Source organism: Marmota marmota, unplaced genomic scaffold, assembly GCF_001458135.2.
Source record: "Marmota marmota marmota unplaced genomic scaffold, marMar, whole genome shotgun sequence".
NCBI lineage: Eukaryota > Metazoa > Chordata > Mammalia > Rodentia > Sciuridae > Marmota > Marmota marmota.
This window is the reverse complement of record NW_026000101.1, coordinates 8065022-8082428: the sequence shown is the minus strand read 5'-3', so window position 1 is coordinate 8082428 and position 17407 is coordinate 8065022. Positions and strand designations below refer to the sequence as shown.

The 17407-nt window shown below is 41.8% G+C and overlaps 1 protein-coding gene across 3 annotated transcripts in view; it reads right to left on the bottom strand.

Moving 5' to 3' along the window:
- Positions 1-17407, bottom strand: part of Abca1 (ATP binding cassette subfamily A member 1) — a 135150-nt gene that overhangs the window by 96426 nt on the left and 21317 nt on the right. For all 3 annotated transcript variants that reach the window (XM_048783274.1, XM_015492234.2, XM_048783273.1), the window contains 3 exons: positions 7021-7114; positions 3201-3342; positions 1806-1924 (listed from right to left, as the gene is read on the bottom strand). In XM_048783274.1, coding sequence (XP_048639231.1) covers positions 1806-1924; positions 3201-3342; positions 7021-7114 — 355 coding nt within the window. The remainder of the gene's footprint in view (positions 1-1805; positions 1925-3200; positions 3343-7020; positions 7115-17407) is intronic.

Below are 17407 nucleotides of genomic sequence, written 5' to 3'. Positions count from 1 at the left end.
CTCCTCCTGCACTTCCCCAACCAATGGGAACTCTCGGGGAATCCCCGGAAATCCCCATGAGAACTCCAAAATAGTGCGAGAACTCAAAAGTTGCGGCAGAGGCGGATAGTAATGCCTCGCCTGTCAATCAATACTGTTGGCAAAATGCCAGGGACCATACAGACTCGGCCGTGGCTCTCAGCACCAGACATTGTATTGGGTTTTACATGTTACATTGCAAGAATAGGTGTTATTTTATAGCTGAAAAAAATTAAGTCTTAAAGAGATCTGTGATCTGAGATGCCAACAATCCAAAACAATCATAGTTCGTATTCACTGAGTACTTCCTAGGTGTCAAATCGTATTTTCAAGCAATAAAATGTTTTATCTCATTTATGCCTCCTAACAATCCTAGATAGGTTATCTGTTATCTCCTTTTTACAGATAAGAAGAAATGTCCCAAAAGGGGCTAACCAACGTATTCGCAAAGTCACATAGCTACAAAGCAAAGTATGCTCACACTCTTTCCTCTGTGACACACTGTCCCTGAGTGGTACAAGAAATAACCCAGCTCTACCCTTGGTCAACCAGATAGGGGCCCTCTAGTACATCAGGAAGGACTGAGGCTTTGACCAGTGGCCTGCAGGTCAAGGAAACAGCACCCAGGGTGATCCATCCATAGAGTCAGCAATGGTCCAGTGGGAAACCACTTATAGCCGACCCAGGGGCCCAAGTACAGCCACATTTCTCCACTGTGGAGCAACACATCCTCTGTACCATCCCCAATACAGCTTTGCTTCCCTTTGTCATCAGGTCCCATTTTGCCCACTGCCTCTTCCTGCCCAAGGAGAATACACCTCTGTCTGCCCAAGAAAAATCTGGTTTAAACTCTATACCATTTTTTTCTTTTGCAAAATGAATCACAAACTGGGAGCCCCTCAGCAAAAGTCAACTTACTCCATTCTCTCCTCGGACACCAAAAAAAAAAAAAAAGTAAAAAGTACCTCCCTGGAACAGAGGCAGCGGTTGGCCCATGCTGGCCAGGACTGTTCATCCCTGACACGGTTTGGAACCACTGTCCATGGTGATAACAAAAAGCCAACCGGCTTTCACTAGACTTCATTATTGCTTCTGAATCCTCTAGATCATCATGCCTTTCTTGCCTGCCCTCAGTGGACTGTTCTCACTGGCCTCTGTCCCTTGGCAGGCCACAGACTGGGAGGTTGCACTGTGACTTCTTCGGCCAATGCCTGGGTCAGCAGACCGCCTGCTCCTCGGACACTTAAGTGGCATGCAATAAACCGCCTGGGCACTTACCAGATCAGAGGGAAAGATTTCACTTTTTAAAGATCAGAGTTCAAATGCCTAACAGACTAAATCAAATGACTACAGGGAAGATAAATTGCGTTTTCCTTTAAGAAGTAAACACTCAACTTTCCCTTACCTGTATCAAGTTGCAACTCTCGCTGCTTATATACACAGAAGCATCCCCTGTCTGTAAATATGTCCATTCACAGCAACCATATGACTGGCCCAACTCAAAAAAAAAAAAATGCAGTTGGCAGCAACCTGCACCCCTAACTCCCTCTCACCAAGCCTGTGCTGTCCTGTCTAGGGATTTCTCTTCCCAGAGAAGGCCAGTCCATTCACTGTGGCAACCAGCTTCCCTAGTTTTGTTTCTAGTGCCTCCCTCAGCTCAGAGAAGCCCTAGCTCCCAGCCAGTGATGAGAAAAACCTCTTAAAGAAGAGCTAAAAGGAACAAGCCCCAGGCCACCACGGCAGGCCAATGTCCAATTCCAAAGGCTACGCAGGAAGGCTCTGCTTACTTGGACTGGAATTCTTGATCTGCTGTAATGTCCTCAGAACTTTGTGTATGTCTTTCATGCTGGTGTCTCTCCGGCTGTATAAAAGAAGCCTCCGAGCGTCTGAGAACAGGCGAGATACACTGTAAAGAGTACAAGAAAAGTGGAAAAGCCCTGGTTAGGTCAGCTGCTGCTTCGAGAAAGTGACTACCATCCACCTGCCCCAGCCTGGTTTCCAGGCCCTCTACAGGCCAATCCCATCCTCTCCCCTTGCCTGGCCTCACTAACAACCTGTGCTCCCACCCACCATCCCTGCCTCAAGATGCCCTTCCTATGACCCAAATCAACCTCAAAGGCCCAGCCCATCTCTCTCTCTCTCTCTCTCTCATACACACACACACACACACACACACACACACACACCAGCGTGCCCCCAGGGCAGACTTATCTACAAGGCACAGTGAGCTCACGATAATCTTAAAGGATCATGAAAATGGTTTCGCTTTTTATAAAAATCAAAATTTTAAATGAATATAATAAGAAAGCACATTTGGTAATGAATCTACCTGGATTATATTTGCTTTTATGCCAACAGTCATAAAATGGAATTTTTAATATTTTTTTCACAGACGAAAGGGCCCGTGAAGGCCCCAAAGCCTGTGGTCCATGATCTTTATAATGTGGCTCTGCCTGCCCCAGCTGCCGCTCCCTCAGAATTGTCTTCAAGTGGGTCCTTAGCACACTCTAACTCATGTCAAGGTTCCAGATATCTCAAGAATCTTCAATGGCTCATTTGTTAGATGCTTTATTAATTTCATACTTATGTCCACATTGAAGCCAGGAATATAAACCCAAGGTAGAATCCTGTGCTCAGGATCTCCCACCCAGGAGGGAAAGACCTGCAGACACAGTGACACTGAGGACTGAGACGCAGTGAAAGAGGTAAGAGCATGGATCTGAGAACATAGAAAAGGGCTCTGCCAGTCTGGATCTGAAGCTCCTTGGAGGTCACAACCCATCCAGGGGGCACCTTGGTGCCTGCCCCTGAACCCTAAATCTAGAACCAGCCATTTGAGATGTGCAGTAAATACTGCTGAGTGAGGCAGATTAACTATGAGATGGCGCCAGTGCACTGTGTGTCCCTTCACTACTTACCAGTCTTTGTGCAGAAGAACAGCCTCCAACCAGACAGCTTAGGTTACATATTACTGTTACTCCAAAAAGACATCAAAGTAAGGTCCCACAGTCTTAAATCCTGGCAGTGAGCCTCCCTTCCCTCATTCTGCAGACTTTTCCACACAAACCTTTACAGAAGCAACTTTGCTCAAATCCAGCCATTCATAACTCTCCAGAGAGCAAGAAGGGAAGGATAAGTATTCACTGACAAGTCTGAGAAAGAAAACCTGATCTGGTACTTACATGGACTTGTTAAAGTTTCCAACAACCCCTGGAGCCTCACCAGGGGTTGGATAACGGAAACAGGGGTTGTTGGCATTACAGATAATCCCCTGAACCCAAGGAAGTGTTCCTGCAGAGGGCATGGCTTTATTTGGAAAGTGACCTGTTGAAATCAAGGAGAAGAAAAAAACACACGGAGAAATATTAATTCCTTGAAGCCATTTTGAGACTCCCCCCACCCAATACTTTGTCCCATATTCTGTGTGTCCCATTCCCCTCATCCCAGAGACCTGCCTCCTCTGGATTAATCTGACCCTGAGCTGGAAACCTGGTATCAGATAATGGTTCTTGATCTACATGGCATGTCTGTAGAGTGGGATTCACAACATCAGCCTTGGAGAAGTAATGAGAGGAGTAGATTAGACCATGCACAGGAAGTGCCGGCCAAGTAGCAAGTGTTTTGCCACCATTTGTTCACCTTGGACCACCAGACGGGTCTGGGGGATGACCTAGTCCAATTTCTTTACACTCTGAGAGGAAGTTATAGCAAGACAGACAGCCAACGAAGAACCCTCAAGGAGCACAACTAGGAGCGGAACCTGCATCTCCATGATCCCAGGCCCAGCCCCCTCCTCACACTGTGGCCTTCTTTGTAATCTACTCCACAGTTCCCTCTGGTACTCTCCTTGGTTGCCAGATGTCTGTCAGTTTGCTCCTCTGCCAGCTCCAAAGCTTCTCAAGGGCACCTCGAAAACATGCTGACTTGGGGGCAGATGTCATCCATGAAGCTACTTTTGTTTCGCTGCTATTGTTTTGTCACTTGTCAAAATAAGGAAGCCCCATCCACCAGGTGAGCTCCTCACCTGCCTCTCCCCTCATCGTGGGAGCTTCTTACAAACAGGATGAATGGGCATGTCTGGGCTGGCTCCGAGGTCTTGAAGGCCCAGGTTGGCATGTGGCAGTCACCCACGGATACTGCTTATGGGGATCAAGATAAATGTGCCCTGGATCAGGGACTCTTAACCCAAGGGCCTATTTATGTTTGAACAAAAAGGCCAGGGCTGCAGCTATCCTCAGATTCTCAGGATTAACTGTGACCCTCAAAGAGTTGGCAGCCATTAAGAACCACAGCTTTAGGTAGTGAAGAGCTTGTAGTTTCACAGACTTCTGGGTCAGACCAACTGGGCTTCACATTGGGTCCCTGCAACTTGCTAAGCAACAACTTTGGTCAAGTCCCTGACAGACCCCCTAATCCTCTGTTTTCTCATCTGTAAAATGGTGATAAAAATGCATGTGTTAAGTATTATATGAGCTCTTCTAGGTAGAGCACTTTGGCAAAGTGCCTAGCACGGAACAAAAGCTCAACAAATAGGTCTGTGCAGACTCTGGAGGCCCTGTGGTGTGAGCCTGCAGTAGTAGTTCCTCTGCTGTTGCCAAACCAGAATACTCCTTCAGTCTCACAGCTACCTTCTTCCTCCAAAGTAGGACCCTCATTTTATTCATCCTTCTATTTTCATGCAAATGGGATAACAGAGGCTTCCCAGAAGTTAACCCAAAGCCAGAGCTTGCTGCACTTGGCATGTTCGAATCAGGGGCCTTCTATCTTTCTTCTCTCCATACTCCAACCAGAGACAACATCCAAAGCAAGGATCCAATCCCTGCAGTCACTCTCTGCAGGGACTCTGGCCTGTTGAACATTTACTTAGTTAATCTCTTTATCTCCCTGTTAACAGTTCAAGGAAAATCAAACAAAGCCCCTTGCCTAAGTCAGCTGCTCCTCATTCAGAGATTTATGTAATCCAGTCAAATACTCCAAGGACCCAGGGATTCTCCCCTTTCAACTCCGGAAGATACTGGAACTAAGAACAGATAGGTTCAGCCAAAGGCAGCACAAGGCCCTGAGGTATTTGGGGCTGTCCTTCCGTGGGGGAAGCAAAGGCCCTTTCTGGCATGTTGTCTTCTATCTCATTTGCAAACAAAGCAAGATGAGGACTAGGCACTGGGTGCACAGGATGACAGCATAAGGGACTCCTAGGACCCAGGGAAGTTAATGGGACCTTGATGACTAGTATGGGGAAGAATTGTATCACCAGCCCTTTGTTCCCAAGGACAGAGTCTTCTCAGGAGAATGAGAAGCGCACTGTCCTGGGCTCCCCTAGTAAGTAACCCAAGCACACTCCTCCCACTGCAAAGACAAGACACGTCCATGCACTTCACTTTAGCTTTCAACCTGCCTTTCTAACTAGGTCCCTAGGAAGGTAGTGAGAACAGGAAGGACATGGATGGATGGGCAAAGTCTCATCTGTCTTCCATATGTTCAAGAATTTCACAGATTTCCAAAATTCTATGGTCTGGGGTCAGAGGGCTTTGGGTCAGAATTCAACGACTTACTCAAGATTACAACCCCACTGCACAGCAGAGGCAGCATCCACACAAACCCCATTTGTCAGGTGCCAAAGTCTGTGCCAATTCCATTACACTACCTTCCCTCTTTGTGATCATTCCAGAAAGAGAACTGCCCAGGGGATGAAAATGCTGAGCACGCCCTGAAACATACTTCTGTGGGGCTCAGGGTAATGTTTAAATAAAACCAAATATCCATTTGCTAATCAATCAACCTCTCTTTGAGATTGTAAAAGAGAAAGCAGAATTACCTCACAGGCCCATAAATTGAGTATAGATTTCATTAGATGTTCCATTCCTTTCTGGTGAAGTAAGAAAATCATGCCTGAGGGAGAGTTCTTCAGTTGTGTGTGTGTGTGTGTGTGTGTATGTATGTGTGTGTAACTTGAATATGTATGATGGTGTATTAGCAAATTAGCATGTAAATAACTTCTGCTCTGTGCTGTGAGAGATGAGGCCAGACCAAGAGAAAAAATTAAAAGTAGCCTTGGCCTCCACAGCTTTCCTAGGAGAACAGAGTCCTATAAATTTATGGGTCTGGTGGGAGATATAGATACAGTTGGCTAGTGGCAAGAAAAGTCCCTAGAACAGTGGAGCTGAGGACTCAGCTAAACGCCTACATAAATGTCGGTCCTTTAGACTTGGACTGCTCTGCCATGTCAATCTACCCATTGAGCCATGCCACAGAGAAAGACTATGGCTGTGGGTGACAACACAGACAACAATAATATGACAGGGGTATTATTATTGCCTCCTTTACAAGAAAGTAAAGTTACTCGCCCACCATGTAAGCCTAGTGAATGCTGTGCCAGGATTCAAACCCAGAAAACCATGCATTCTTCATCACTTCTCACTGTAAAGGGCTGTCCTTCAAAACACATGACTGAGAGACGACCTGAACTGATTCCATCTCTATCCTTATTACCAAGTCCCTGCATCTGTGTGAGTCCTAACTTACTTAGCAAGAAATTGAAACAAATGATAATAAAGTCTAGGGGGTTGTGACTGAATCAAATGAAATAATATCAGTCAAATAATATCAGTCAGATGTTCTGCACAAAGGCTACTTAAAAATATATGTTCTATAATTTTAACTGCATGTTTAAGACATTAATACAGTGGTAAAGACCAGCAGGACCAAAGAGAGCAGTGCCTTAAGGATGCTTTTTAGTGGCCACTGTCTGAACTCTATTTATAAAGTAAAGTTACTTTATTTTCATGATTTAAAAATGTATGAAACAGATGGTAGCGATTGTTGTCATTACTCTTATCACTATTCACTAGGGATCAAAATCAAACTATTAGAAGACTAGATGTTCTGTGCCAAGCTATTTGTGTTGTTTCCTGGAGTCTTTGGGAAAGGTAAACTCAGACCATGTTTATTGCCTGAATTTTTCATGGGAGAAGTGAGTCTCAGGCATGACCCACAGATACTCACATTCATGTTGTTCGTAGGGTGGGTAGCTCAGCCGAACAGAGATTAGGATCAGGAAGATAAACAGAGGCCAGGCCACTTCCAGCAAGAGCTGACACTGAGTAGGAAATAAGACAGAGCAATGTGAATTCAAAAAGTAGTGATACCCAACACTACTGGGTTCTGAAAAATCCACAGAGAAATTCATTAACAATTGACCATCTTCTGCAGCCTCTTCTTCCATGAGCTTTGATAACACTGAACTGTCTGCAGGTCTCACCTTGTAACATTCCATTCCACACCTTTGTGCATGGCTTAAGTCAGGAAAGATGCTTCCCTGCCAGCTTCATCAGGCTCATTTCTATTTAGTCTTCAAGACTCAACCATGGTGTCCTTTACTAATTCTCAGTTTGAGAAGCCCAGTCTCCTGGGCTCCCCCCAGTAACCCAGGCACACTCCTCCCAGTGCATCTCTATGAGCCCTTGAAGTCACCTGTTTGCATCACTGGCTTCCCCACCATAGCCTTAACATCACACTGGGAACATTTTCCATTGCAGAAAATATTCTCTTAAAATATGGCTCTTAATGGCCACTTCATATTTCCATTCTATGACAAGATCATAATTTAACCTTTCTGCTACTGCTGGTACTTCAGAGTGTTTAATGGAGGGTTTGTTTTGTTGATTATTTGTTGTTGGATTTTTTGCTGTTTCAAATAATTGACTTTTAATTTCCCAAGAACTTTGATATGGTTTCCATTAAACTCATCATTAAATCTTCTTTGGGGAAGGAAATACAAGATGATAACCGTGTATGTTCTAGGGTGATAAGAACACGTGTGACTTTTTAAAAAAAATGCCTTCTTATTGTTCTAAATTTTCCACAATAACCCTGTATTAGTTCTCTAATCGAAAAAAAAAACAAAACACTATCACCATAAAACTATAAAGGCAAGTGGATCCATCTCTGGAAGAAAACATACTGACTATGGGGTTACCAAGACCAAGATAGGGTTGGCCTTGCTAAATATTTCTGTAAATAATCCCCCAAAGACAAAACACACTGAAATGTCCAAGCTTGCAAATGACATTCAGCTTCTTCCCTTTTATTTCATACCAATTTTTATTAATGTCTCTTTATTTCATACTAATTTTTAAGTCAATATATATGTATATCACAATATCACATTGCCCCCCTTAAATATATACAAGTTTTATCTGTCAATTACACCTCAATAAAGCTGGAGGGAAAAAAGAAAACTATCCTTTCTGCCAGAACAAAGCCGTGACACTCAAAATAAACATCTCTACCAACTGAGCTGGAAGTCCCTCCTCTGGATGGTACTCAGATCCCCAGGTACTCTGTGCCTTTATCAGCTCTTGGCATAGCAGGGCTATAGTCATATAGGAGCTTCTACTCCAGTGTCACTTGCTGCTCACTAAGTCTGCCCCATGATAAAGGCTTAAAAGTGTTTCTTGGGTGAGAGAATGAACCAAAGTTTATAAAATAATGAAGATGAAAACATAAATCAAGTGGGCCCTTTGGGAAAGCAATGTGGCAATATGTATTTAAAAGTTATGTTTATCCCCTTTGACCAAATAATATTCCTGGGAATTCATTCTAGGGAACTAAATTTAAAATGCCAAAAAGCTATATCCATCAAGTTATTCATTGAAACATTATAATTGCAAAATATTGGAAACAACTTAATTGCACAGCAATAGGGAAATGATTAAATTATGGTACATCTACTTGGCAATGGATTATGCAGTCATTATAACAATGTTTATGAAACACAGATACCATTAACCAAAAATAAAATTTAAAGAAAAGGACACAAAGTCATAAGCATTCCAAGCTCACAGCTAAATAAACGCACTTACAAATATTAACAAAGACAGGAATGAAATTTTTAAAAAATGATCAGACAAAAATGAATTCAGAAAAGAATAATGAACCTTGAAGAAAATAAAAGTAAAGAGAGTATGCATAAGATAAATAGTCATCAACCCTGAAGCTCTGAAGCTACCATTTGCACTGGTAGGATAAACAGTAGCTACTATTCACTTAGAGTCTAATATGTACTGGGCATATTTTCTATGGCTTATTTCATTTAATCCTCAGAACAACCCTGGGAGGTAGGAACCATTACTGTCCTCACTTTATACATGAAAAGGCTAAGGCTCAAGGACAGTGAATCACAGAACCTGTGAGCAACAGGGCTGAGATTAGTGGCCAGTTCTGTCCCATCTCTAGGGCACATCGAATCCTATTTGATACTGCAGGTGTCTCAGGTAGGAAATGGCCCCACTAGGTGGCAGGGACTAAAAACAGCAGTAGGTTCCATAGACACAAGATGAACTCACAGCTTGCAGATTTATAAAAGGTACAGCCAATACTGAGCACCTACTGTGCACTCAGGGATTTTTGTACATTTCATCTCCAATATTTAATCCATAACAAGACTGAGGGGTAGATTGTATCATTTCTATTTAAAAGTGAAAAACTAAGGTTCAGATAAACCACGAGTTAAAGCCTGAAAATAGACTGCACCAACGTTTGAACTCAGATCTACTGACCCCTAAATTTCTGCTCTGGTCATGCTGTCATGCTGCCTCTCACTGAACAATGTTGGGGACATATCCATTTTAAGATCTGCCCCTTAAGTGGAACCCTGTACTTGCCAGCCCTGCTGAGAACTGATCTGACCCAATGAATCAGGCCTTATGTTTCTGGACATCTCTGCAGATCCACATCTAGAACCCTGTAGAGCAGCAGATGCTCAAAATATGTTGGTTACTTGAAAAAAATGAATGGATCTTCCCCATGATACTGGTAGCAAAAGGCACAAGGAAAATCTTACAAACCACTGTTAGCAGCTGAAGCTAGCATGGGTAAGCAGACCAGGGAAAGAAGTCACATTGAAGATAGCAGTAATAACAGCTAATACTTAAAATAGGTCTTTCTATGTAACAATATGCTAAATGCTTTGCAAATATTGACTCATTTAACCTTCAAACAACTCAATTAGTAGTAGTAGTATTATAATATCCACTTTATAGATGAGGAAACTGAGGGACAAGAAGTTAATGAATTGCCCAAGAGTACAAGATTAGTAAATAGCAGAGCTGATATTCAAAGTCAATTGAGTCCCTGCTCATAGCCACTATCACATCAACCTCCTTAGGTCCTCTGCCCTCCTATGGCCAGAATATGTAGACCCCTGATCTTTCAAAGCCCCTGCTAAGCAGAGACACTAACATGTACTGATGAGTGAAGACACTGCCACCAATATTCACACCACCCAAATGAGGGAACTCATGAGACAAAACGTAATCATGTCCCTTTCTCCTATACCTCTAAAAACACTTCTACCATTGAACATAGAATTCACCTTCCAAGATCAGGGGGATGTTCTAGGTATTTCTTTTCCTAATAGCCTCACTCTAGTGGGAAGGGCTGCAGGGATACTGCCACATCGATGTTCATAGCAGCACAATTCACAATAGCTAGACTGTGGAACCAACCCAGATGCCCTTCAATAGATGAATGGATAAAAAAAAAAAAATGTGGCATTTATACACAATGGAGTATTACACAGCACTAAAAAATGACAAAATCATGGAATTTGCAGGGAAATGGATGGCACTAGAGCAGATTATGCTAAGTGAAGCTAGCCAATCCCTAAAAAACAAATGCCAAATGTCTTCTTTGATATAATGAGAGCAACTAAGAACAGAGCAGGGAGGAAGAGCAGGAGGAAAAGATTAACATTAAACAGAGACATGAGGTGGGAGGGAAAGGTAGAGAAAAGGGAAATTGCATGGAAATGGAAGGAGACCCTCATTGTTATACAAAATTACATATAAGAGGTTGTGAGGGGAATGGGGAAAAAAACAAGGAGAGAAATGAATTACAGTAGATGGGGTAGAGAGAGAAGATGGGAGGGGAGGGGGGATAGTAGAGGATAGGAAAGGTAGTAGAATACAACAGTTACTAATATGGCTTTATGTAAAAATGTGGATGTGTAACCGATGTGATTCTGCAATCTGTATTTGGGGTAAAAATGGGAATTCATAACCCACTTGAATCTAATGTATGAAATATGATATGTCAAGAGTTTTGTAATGTTTTGAACAACCAATAAAAAAAAATAAAAAAAAAGAAATGCAGTTCTTGCTCCACTCATCAAAATCAGATTTCTCCTCCACCACTAAGCTTAGTACTTTTATTAAGCACAGGCTTTCAGAAATAACTTATAAATAAAAGCGGACCCTTTACCATAACCCTTTACCATAATACACTTCTGTAGAAAACTTAAGTCTTGCTTTGGTACACCACCAAACTCCACACCTCCCCACCATGGCGTTGGGAAGATGAGGAACACTGCTTCCAAAAAAGTGTTTTTCACCAAAGTCTAAGACGCTCTGGGGAGAGCCAGAGCACTACTGTGTACTTCCCATTGATATTCCTCATCATCATGAGGGCCTGATTTCTCAACAGTGGTGCCACCAACATTTTGAGCCTGATAACTGTGTGGGAGACTCTCCTACTAACTGTAGAGTGTTTAGCAGAATCCCTGGTCTCCACCCATTCATACCAGCAGCACACACATGCCCAGGATTGTGCCAACCAAAAACTTCTCCAGATACTACCAAAAGCCCCAGGGTGGGGGAGGGAGATTGCCCCTAGATAAGAATCACTGCTCTAGAGTAACTGTGAAAATTAAATATCATTTCCTGTAAAGGATTGAGGACACAGTCCAGCTCGTCATGGCTATTATGATCATCATGTTATTCAATATGCATCAAGCCATTTTTGAATCCTCATTCAGAACTGTGCCAAGACCTCACACACTATGCATGTTCACTGTCCCCTGAGTGTTCATTGCTGCTGGTTGCAAAAGTTCATATACCACAATCCAGTCACTCTGCGAAAGCATTTAGCTACCTAGCCTGAGGACAGTCGTGGAACTCCTGAATTCTCAAGATTTATGCATATTAATTCAAAGTTGGGCACAGCAAGGACCATGTTTAAAGAACACAGAAACCAGTGAAATAAAGTTTGGCCTTAGGCAAAGGTCTCCTGAATAATGGAAGCCCAAAAAATTCGCTTCATACTGAAAAAAGAAATCACTGTTTCTTAGTACTGAGTTAAAAAATGCTTGAGATTTCAATGGGGCATGAAACAAGAAACAAAAAGAATATACATCAGAAATGCAGAGATGAAAATGTCCTTTCCATTTACAGCATGGTCACAAATCTAGGAAAGCCCACAAAATCTATTAAAAAGCTGAAATTGAAACTGAATTGAAAATAGGGGTAAATTAATCAGAACCAAGGTAAATCTAAATAATGGTATTTCTGGAGGCCTGTGATAATCAGCTAAATTAGTAATATGTGATAGGAGGAAAAAAATTACTATTCACAGCAAGAACAGACACATAAACAGAAAAGTTAGATATTCTCTTAATGTTAAATATTCCTGAACTTTGGTGAGGTAAATAAAGGAAGATGGGAATTAATGAGAGCTAAGCCATGCTTCTTGATGGGGACATTTAATATCCAAATTTTCCAAACCAATTTATAGATTTAACATAATTTCACTTGAAATAGTGATACTTTTTAGAACTTCATATGGAAATAAGATTCAATGAGAAAAAGAAATGGATGGAAACAACAAAGGATATCCTAAGAGGTCAAATCAAAGGAACCTATAACACAAGCTCCCCCAGGTATCAGAATGGTCACCAAAGTAAGGACACTCCTGGGGCTATATTAACACACAGGTAACCAACACCTGTCAACCAAACAAAAAACTCCAGAATAGACCCCCACAGACATAAGGTCTTATGAATGTCCCCAAAATAACTAGGCTACAAAAGCTACAGGGATAACATTATATGAATGTAAAGAAAAATTAATTTTAGACCCATTCCTAACACCGTGTATGTTTCAATGAGGTGTGGGAAAACTGAAGTGAAATCTGAAAGATTAAATCAGATCAATGCTAGAGGGAAATACAATTTTTAAAACCAGGCTGCCCTCCTGGAACTACTGAGCCTGATACATTGATAATGGCTTTTTAAATTGGGTCTATCCTTTAGAAGGACATCTGGTCCTATACTTCAAGGACCATTTCCCTTTGTCCCGGTAATCCTAGTCCTGAGATTTTAGCCTGAGGAAATAATACAAAAGTAAGAAAAGTCTAAGTCTATAAAATCTTTACAGTAATTTAATTGTAACAGCAAATGCTGAGAGCAAATTAAATGTTGTCAATAGGGTTTGAGCTTATAAAATGAAAACTGCATGGATGGCTTACTAGAGAACATAAATGGTGTCATCCTATGGTTGGAGCCAAAGGTCCAGCCTTTCCTCCTACTAACTTACTAACAGTACTTTCTTCACCTGTGGAACAGAAGTTGCAATGCACAGCTCTCAGCATCACTGTGAAAACTGAGTTATAATAGGTATAAAAGCACTTCCACTACTACCAAACACAGCCTACCCTCAGGTATCTTTATTATAAATATAAAGATTATTTGGAAACATGGGATTATACACAATAAGTACTGTTAAACTAAAGAAGAAAACAGCATAAGATGGTACACATGTATGTAATGATTATAATTACCCCCTGGGGCTCTTCTCACTCAAGTTCCTTAAGTGTCAAGAACCACAAGACTGATCCTAGAGATCACAGCCCACCATCAAAGATTCCTTGTGAACATAAAATCACAGCTACAAGGCATTGTATGATCTGGCCCTGCCTCTTTCCATCCATTCCCCAGCCAGTTTTCCTTCATTCCATCAGTGCCACTGGCTTCTTTTTGTTCCTTGATCCAAGAACATATACCCCTAGTCTCTTGGCCTGGAATGCAGGGCCTCTGATCTCAGAACCCCTGATCATTAGTCAACACTGCTGCTCAAATTTCAGGGCTCTATCTAAGTTAAATGTCATGACCTTCCATTCTAACTCAAGTCCCTACTCCTGTTAGTACCATCGTTTGGTTGTGTCTTTCATAACACTTATCATAGTTTATGATTATATTTTTTATTTTTGTGCAATGTGTTTCATATCTGCCTCCCTCATTAAACTGGGAGTTCTGCAAGGACAGGGACCATGACTATGTGGTTTATCAATATATACCCAGCATAATCTCCCAAAAGTAATAGATGCTAAATAAATATTTATCCAAATGAAACAACAGTTAGCTATTTGTTCTGATTTTCTTCATTCCATAGAAGAGAGAACTAAAGCTTGGAAGAAATGACCGCTGAGGCACACAGTGGCTAAGGTGAGTTTAGATCATGGCCACTGGAGCTGGGCTAAGACTAAAGTCAGGGGAAAAAAATGTGTCAGTGAAACTGGAAGTCGGGAGGGGGTACAGATTATTCATCCACTGTAAAATTCTCCAATGGCTCAGAAAGGAGGAATTTTATTTATTGATTGATAATTTATTCCTTAATATTAAAGAGTACCCAAATAGTAGTACTTCTAAGTTATAAAAAACATTATCTATTTTCTTAGCCACATGATTGAAAAAGTGATCTAACTGAAAAAAAGTAATGGTAAAGGAAAAAGGAAAGAGGCCACATGGTCACCCTCACTCTGTCCCACCTGTTCCACGGAGACCTTGGCCTCTGGCTCAGCCTAACACCAGATGAAGAGCCTAAAAGCTCTGAAGGCCCTCCCCCTTCCTGTCCCAAAACCTGTTTGCACTGAATGACTGCCACCCACACAAGCTAACTGTTACTTTGAACCCAAACTGAGCTTTGCACCCAACTTTCGCAACTCAATTCAGTGAACTCTTTGCCCAACAGAAATAGTGGAAAACTAACCCTGACTGATGGTCCTCATGAGTCTGCACAATGAAGGCCCAGGACAGGGGTCCTTGGGACACATCAGCAAACAAGGACACCAAGAAAGGCAAAGCCACCTTTCAACAAGGTTGCTCTGGGATGTACTGCTCAGTTCTGGGCTTTGACATGATCTCTCTATTCCTCCTGGAAGCAACAAACAAGACCCCTGAACCAGACCCCTGACCTCCTCAAGATCCACACTAACGAACCAGGAATACATTGACCGCTCATTCAGCAAACTCTCATTAATCATGTCCCAAGTTCCAGGTTCTGTGCTGGGCTTCGGGACCAAGTATATGCATTCCTGGATCTCAGGAGCAAGGAAACATGCAATATGGGCATTTATTGTGGGCAAGAGCTATCATGCAGATATCATGGTCATATCATGGTCATGCAGGTATCATAGTCAGGGCTGGCTCTGACTATGTGAGCTAACAAAGTGGCACCAAAACCTTTAGCAGGTTCCAATGTCTACACAATATAATGTAAAAACTCAAGCCAGGATTGAGAGGTATCCACCAGTCAGAATCTCAGATTCAAGAATATAAAAACTTTCATGTCGATAAAATAAACCCTGCTAAGAAGGATCCAGCCTTATTATTTGTACCCAACTGAGGCCACCAGAAGATTAGTTCTGGTGCTGCTTTCATGATGGACCCTCTCTGGACCCCTCCATCCCTCCAAACCCTAATTCCATCAAATATACAAGAGACAAGTCAGATCTTTCCAGCTCCAGCCCCATCTGACAATCTGAGCATCTGTGACTTAAAATAAACCACCTTTCTTTCTGATTCAACAAAATGGCATTCCTTTAGAAATCTTGGAAGAGAAGTAACTCAAACAGGCTAGCAGGTAATGGCACAGCGTCTAAAAAAGGCCTTTTGTGTCAGGGGACCGTGTTCCTACTTCCTTCTTCAACAAGAACTCTGCACAAATTGCCTTTAACTAAGCCTCCCTATCTCTCTAATCCCAACCCTTGTAAAGACATAAGTAATATTGAGCAAAAAGCTCAAAACAAGCTCAAAACCAGTGTGGACTGGCCCAGACGGGAGGATCCAGCCCCACATCCTGTTCTACTCTTTTCCCTGATTCCTTTCCTGGTCAAGCACAGAAAACCTTTTCCCTGCCATTTAATCCTCTCCCAGGCTGGGCACTGCTAGGCAGCTGCTAAGCATTTGGAAGAGAGAAGGAAAGAACTGTGATGGACGGAATGAGAAAATCACAGCCTCTGGTCCTAGCTCAGGTGCTACCTGATGACTGGGGGGATCCCTCCCATGCTCTGTGCCTCAGCTTTCTCATCTGTAAAACCACAAGTTTGAACTGGACTGTCCTTGAATCCCGGCCCCCTTTCACTGTTAATATGATTCTTTCCATGACTCACTAATGGACACACCATGGCAAAGATAATTTCCCACTAAGAAGGCGCTGCCACTAGGTTGAAAAGAAGCGGGGAACATGGACCACATAGTAGCTAAGAAATGAAGAGATAAGGACAAACCTACTAGAAAATGGAAATATCAGAGACTGGGAACAACTGCAAGAGGCAGGAGTTAAGGCAAGGAAGAAGTCAGAAACTTCAAGATTTTCGATGGAGGATAGAAAAATAATGATGCTACTAATCATTACTAAAATAATGTTGTTACTAATAATGATGGCACAGTGGTGTAGAATATCAACTCTGGAATGAGATTATCTGGATTTGAACCTTACCTGTGTTCCTTGTCAGCAATGTGGAACTCTGTCTATCAAATCCCTCTCTTTAACATCTCTATCAAATCCCTCATAACATGAGAAATGACAGCTATGAGAAAAAACAGCACTTTATGAGGCCTTAAAAGGAATAATCCAGTTAATAATCCACTTCATGCCTGAAACATGGATGCTTATGTTTGTTTTTATATTAATATTATGCATTATATTTCACTACTATTTTGACTAAAACAGACAGGATACATTTAGAGAGCTAGTCCCTGCTCTCTTACTAGTGACCTTGGGATTCAGGTTCCCCATTTGTAACATGAGAGGCTGGACAAAATCAGTGTTTCTCAATCTCGAAGCAGTATGCATACTTTGGAAGCATTATACGTGAGTTCTCTGCAAGGATTTTAAACATTTTGTGTTTTCATTTCAATGATCATCTAAACAAATCCTGATAAAGTATCTGGATTTTCTGAATGCTTACTTTAGAATCAAGTGCTGGCACAAGACTTCAAAGCCCAAGTTTATATTCGTGCATGCGTTTGTGTTGGCATCAGAATTACTGTAGAGGACTGAGAAAGGAACAGATGAAACTCGATTTATGAATGATGGGAATGAACCAAATGACATCAAATGAAACTTGTTCATGCAGGAAAATGTACAGAGATTTGAATAATTAGCACACAGAAATACAGACTTGCCAAACTCAAAAGGAACAGTCCTGTACCACCCACTACTATATTCACGTTGCAGCTTATAATATGCATTTTAGCTAAACAGAGTCAGTTGTTTTATCACATTTATTGTGTTAAATTTTAATTGTATTTTTTTTTGCAATTTTGTTTGCATTT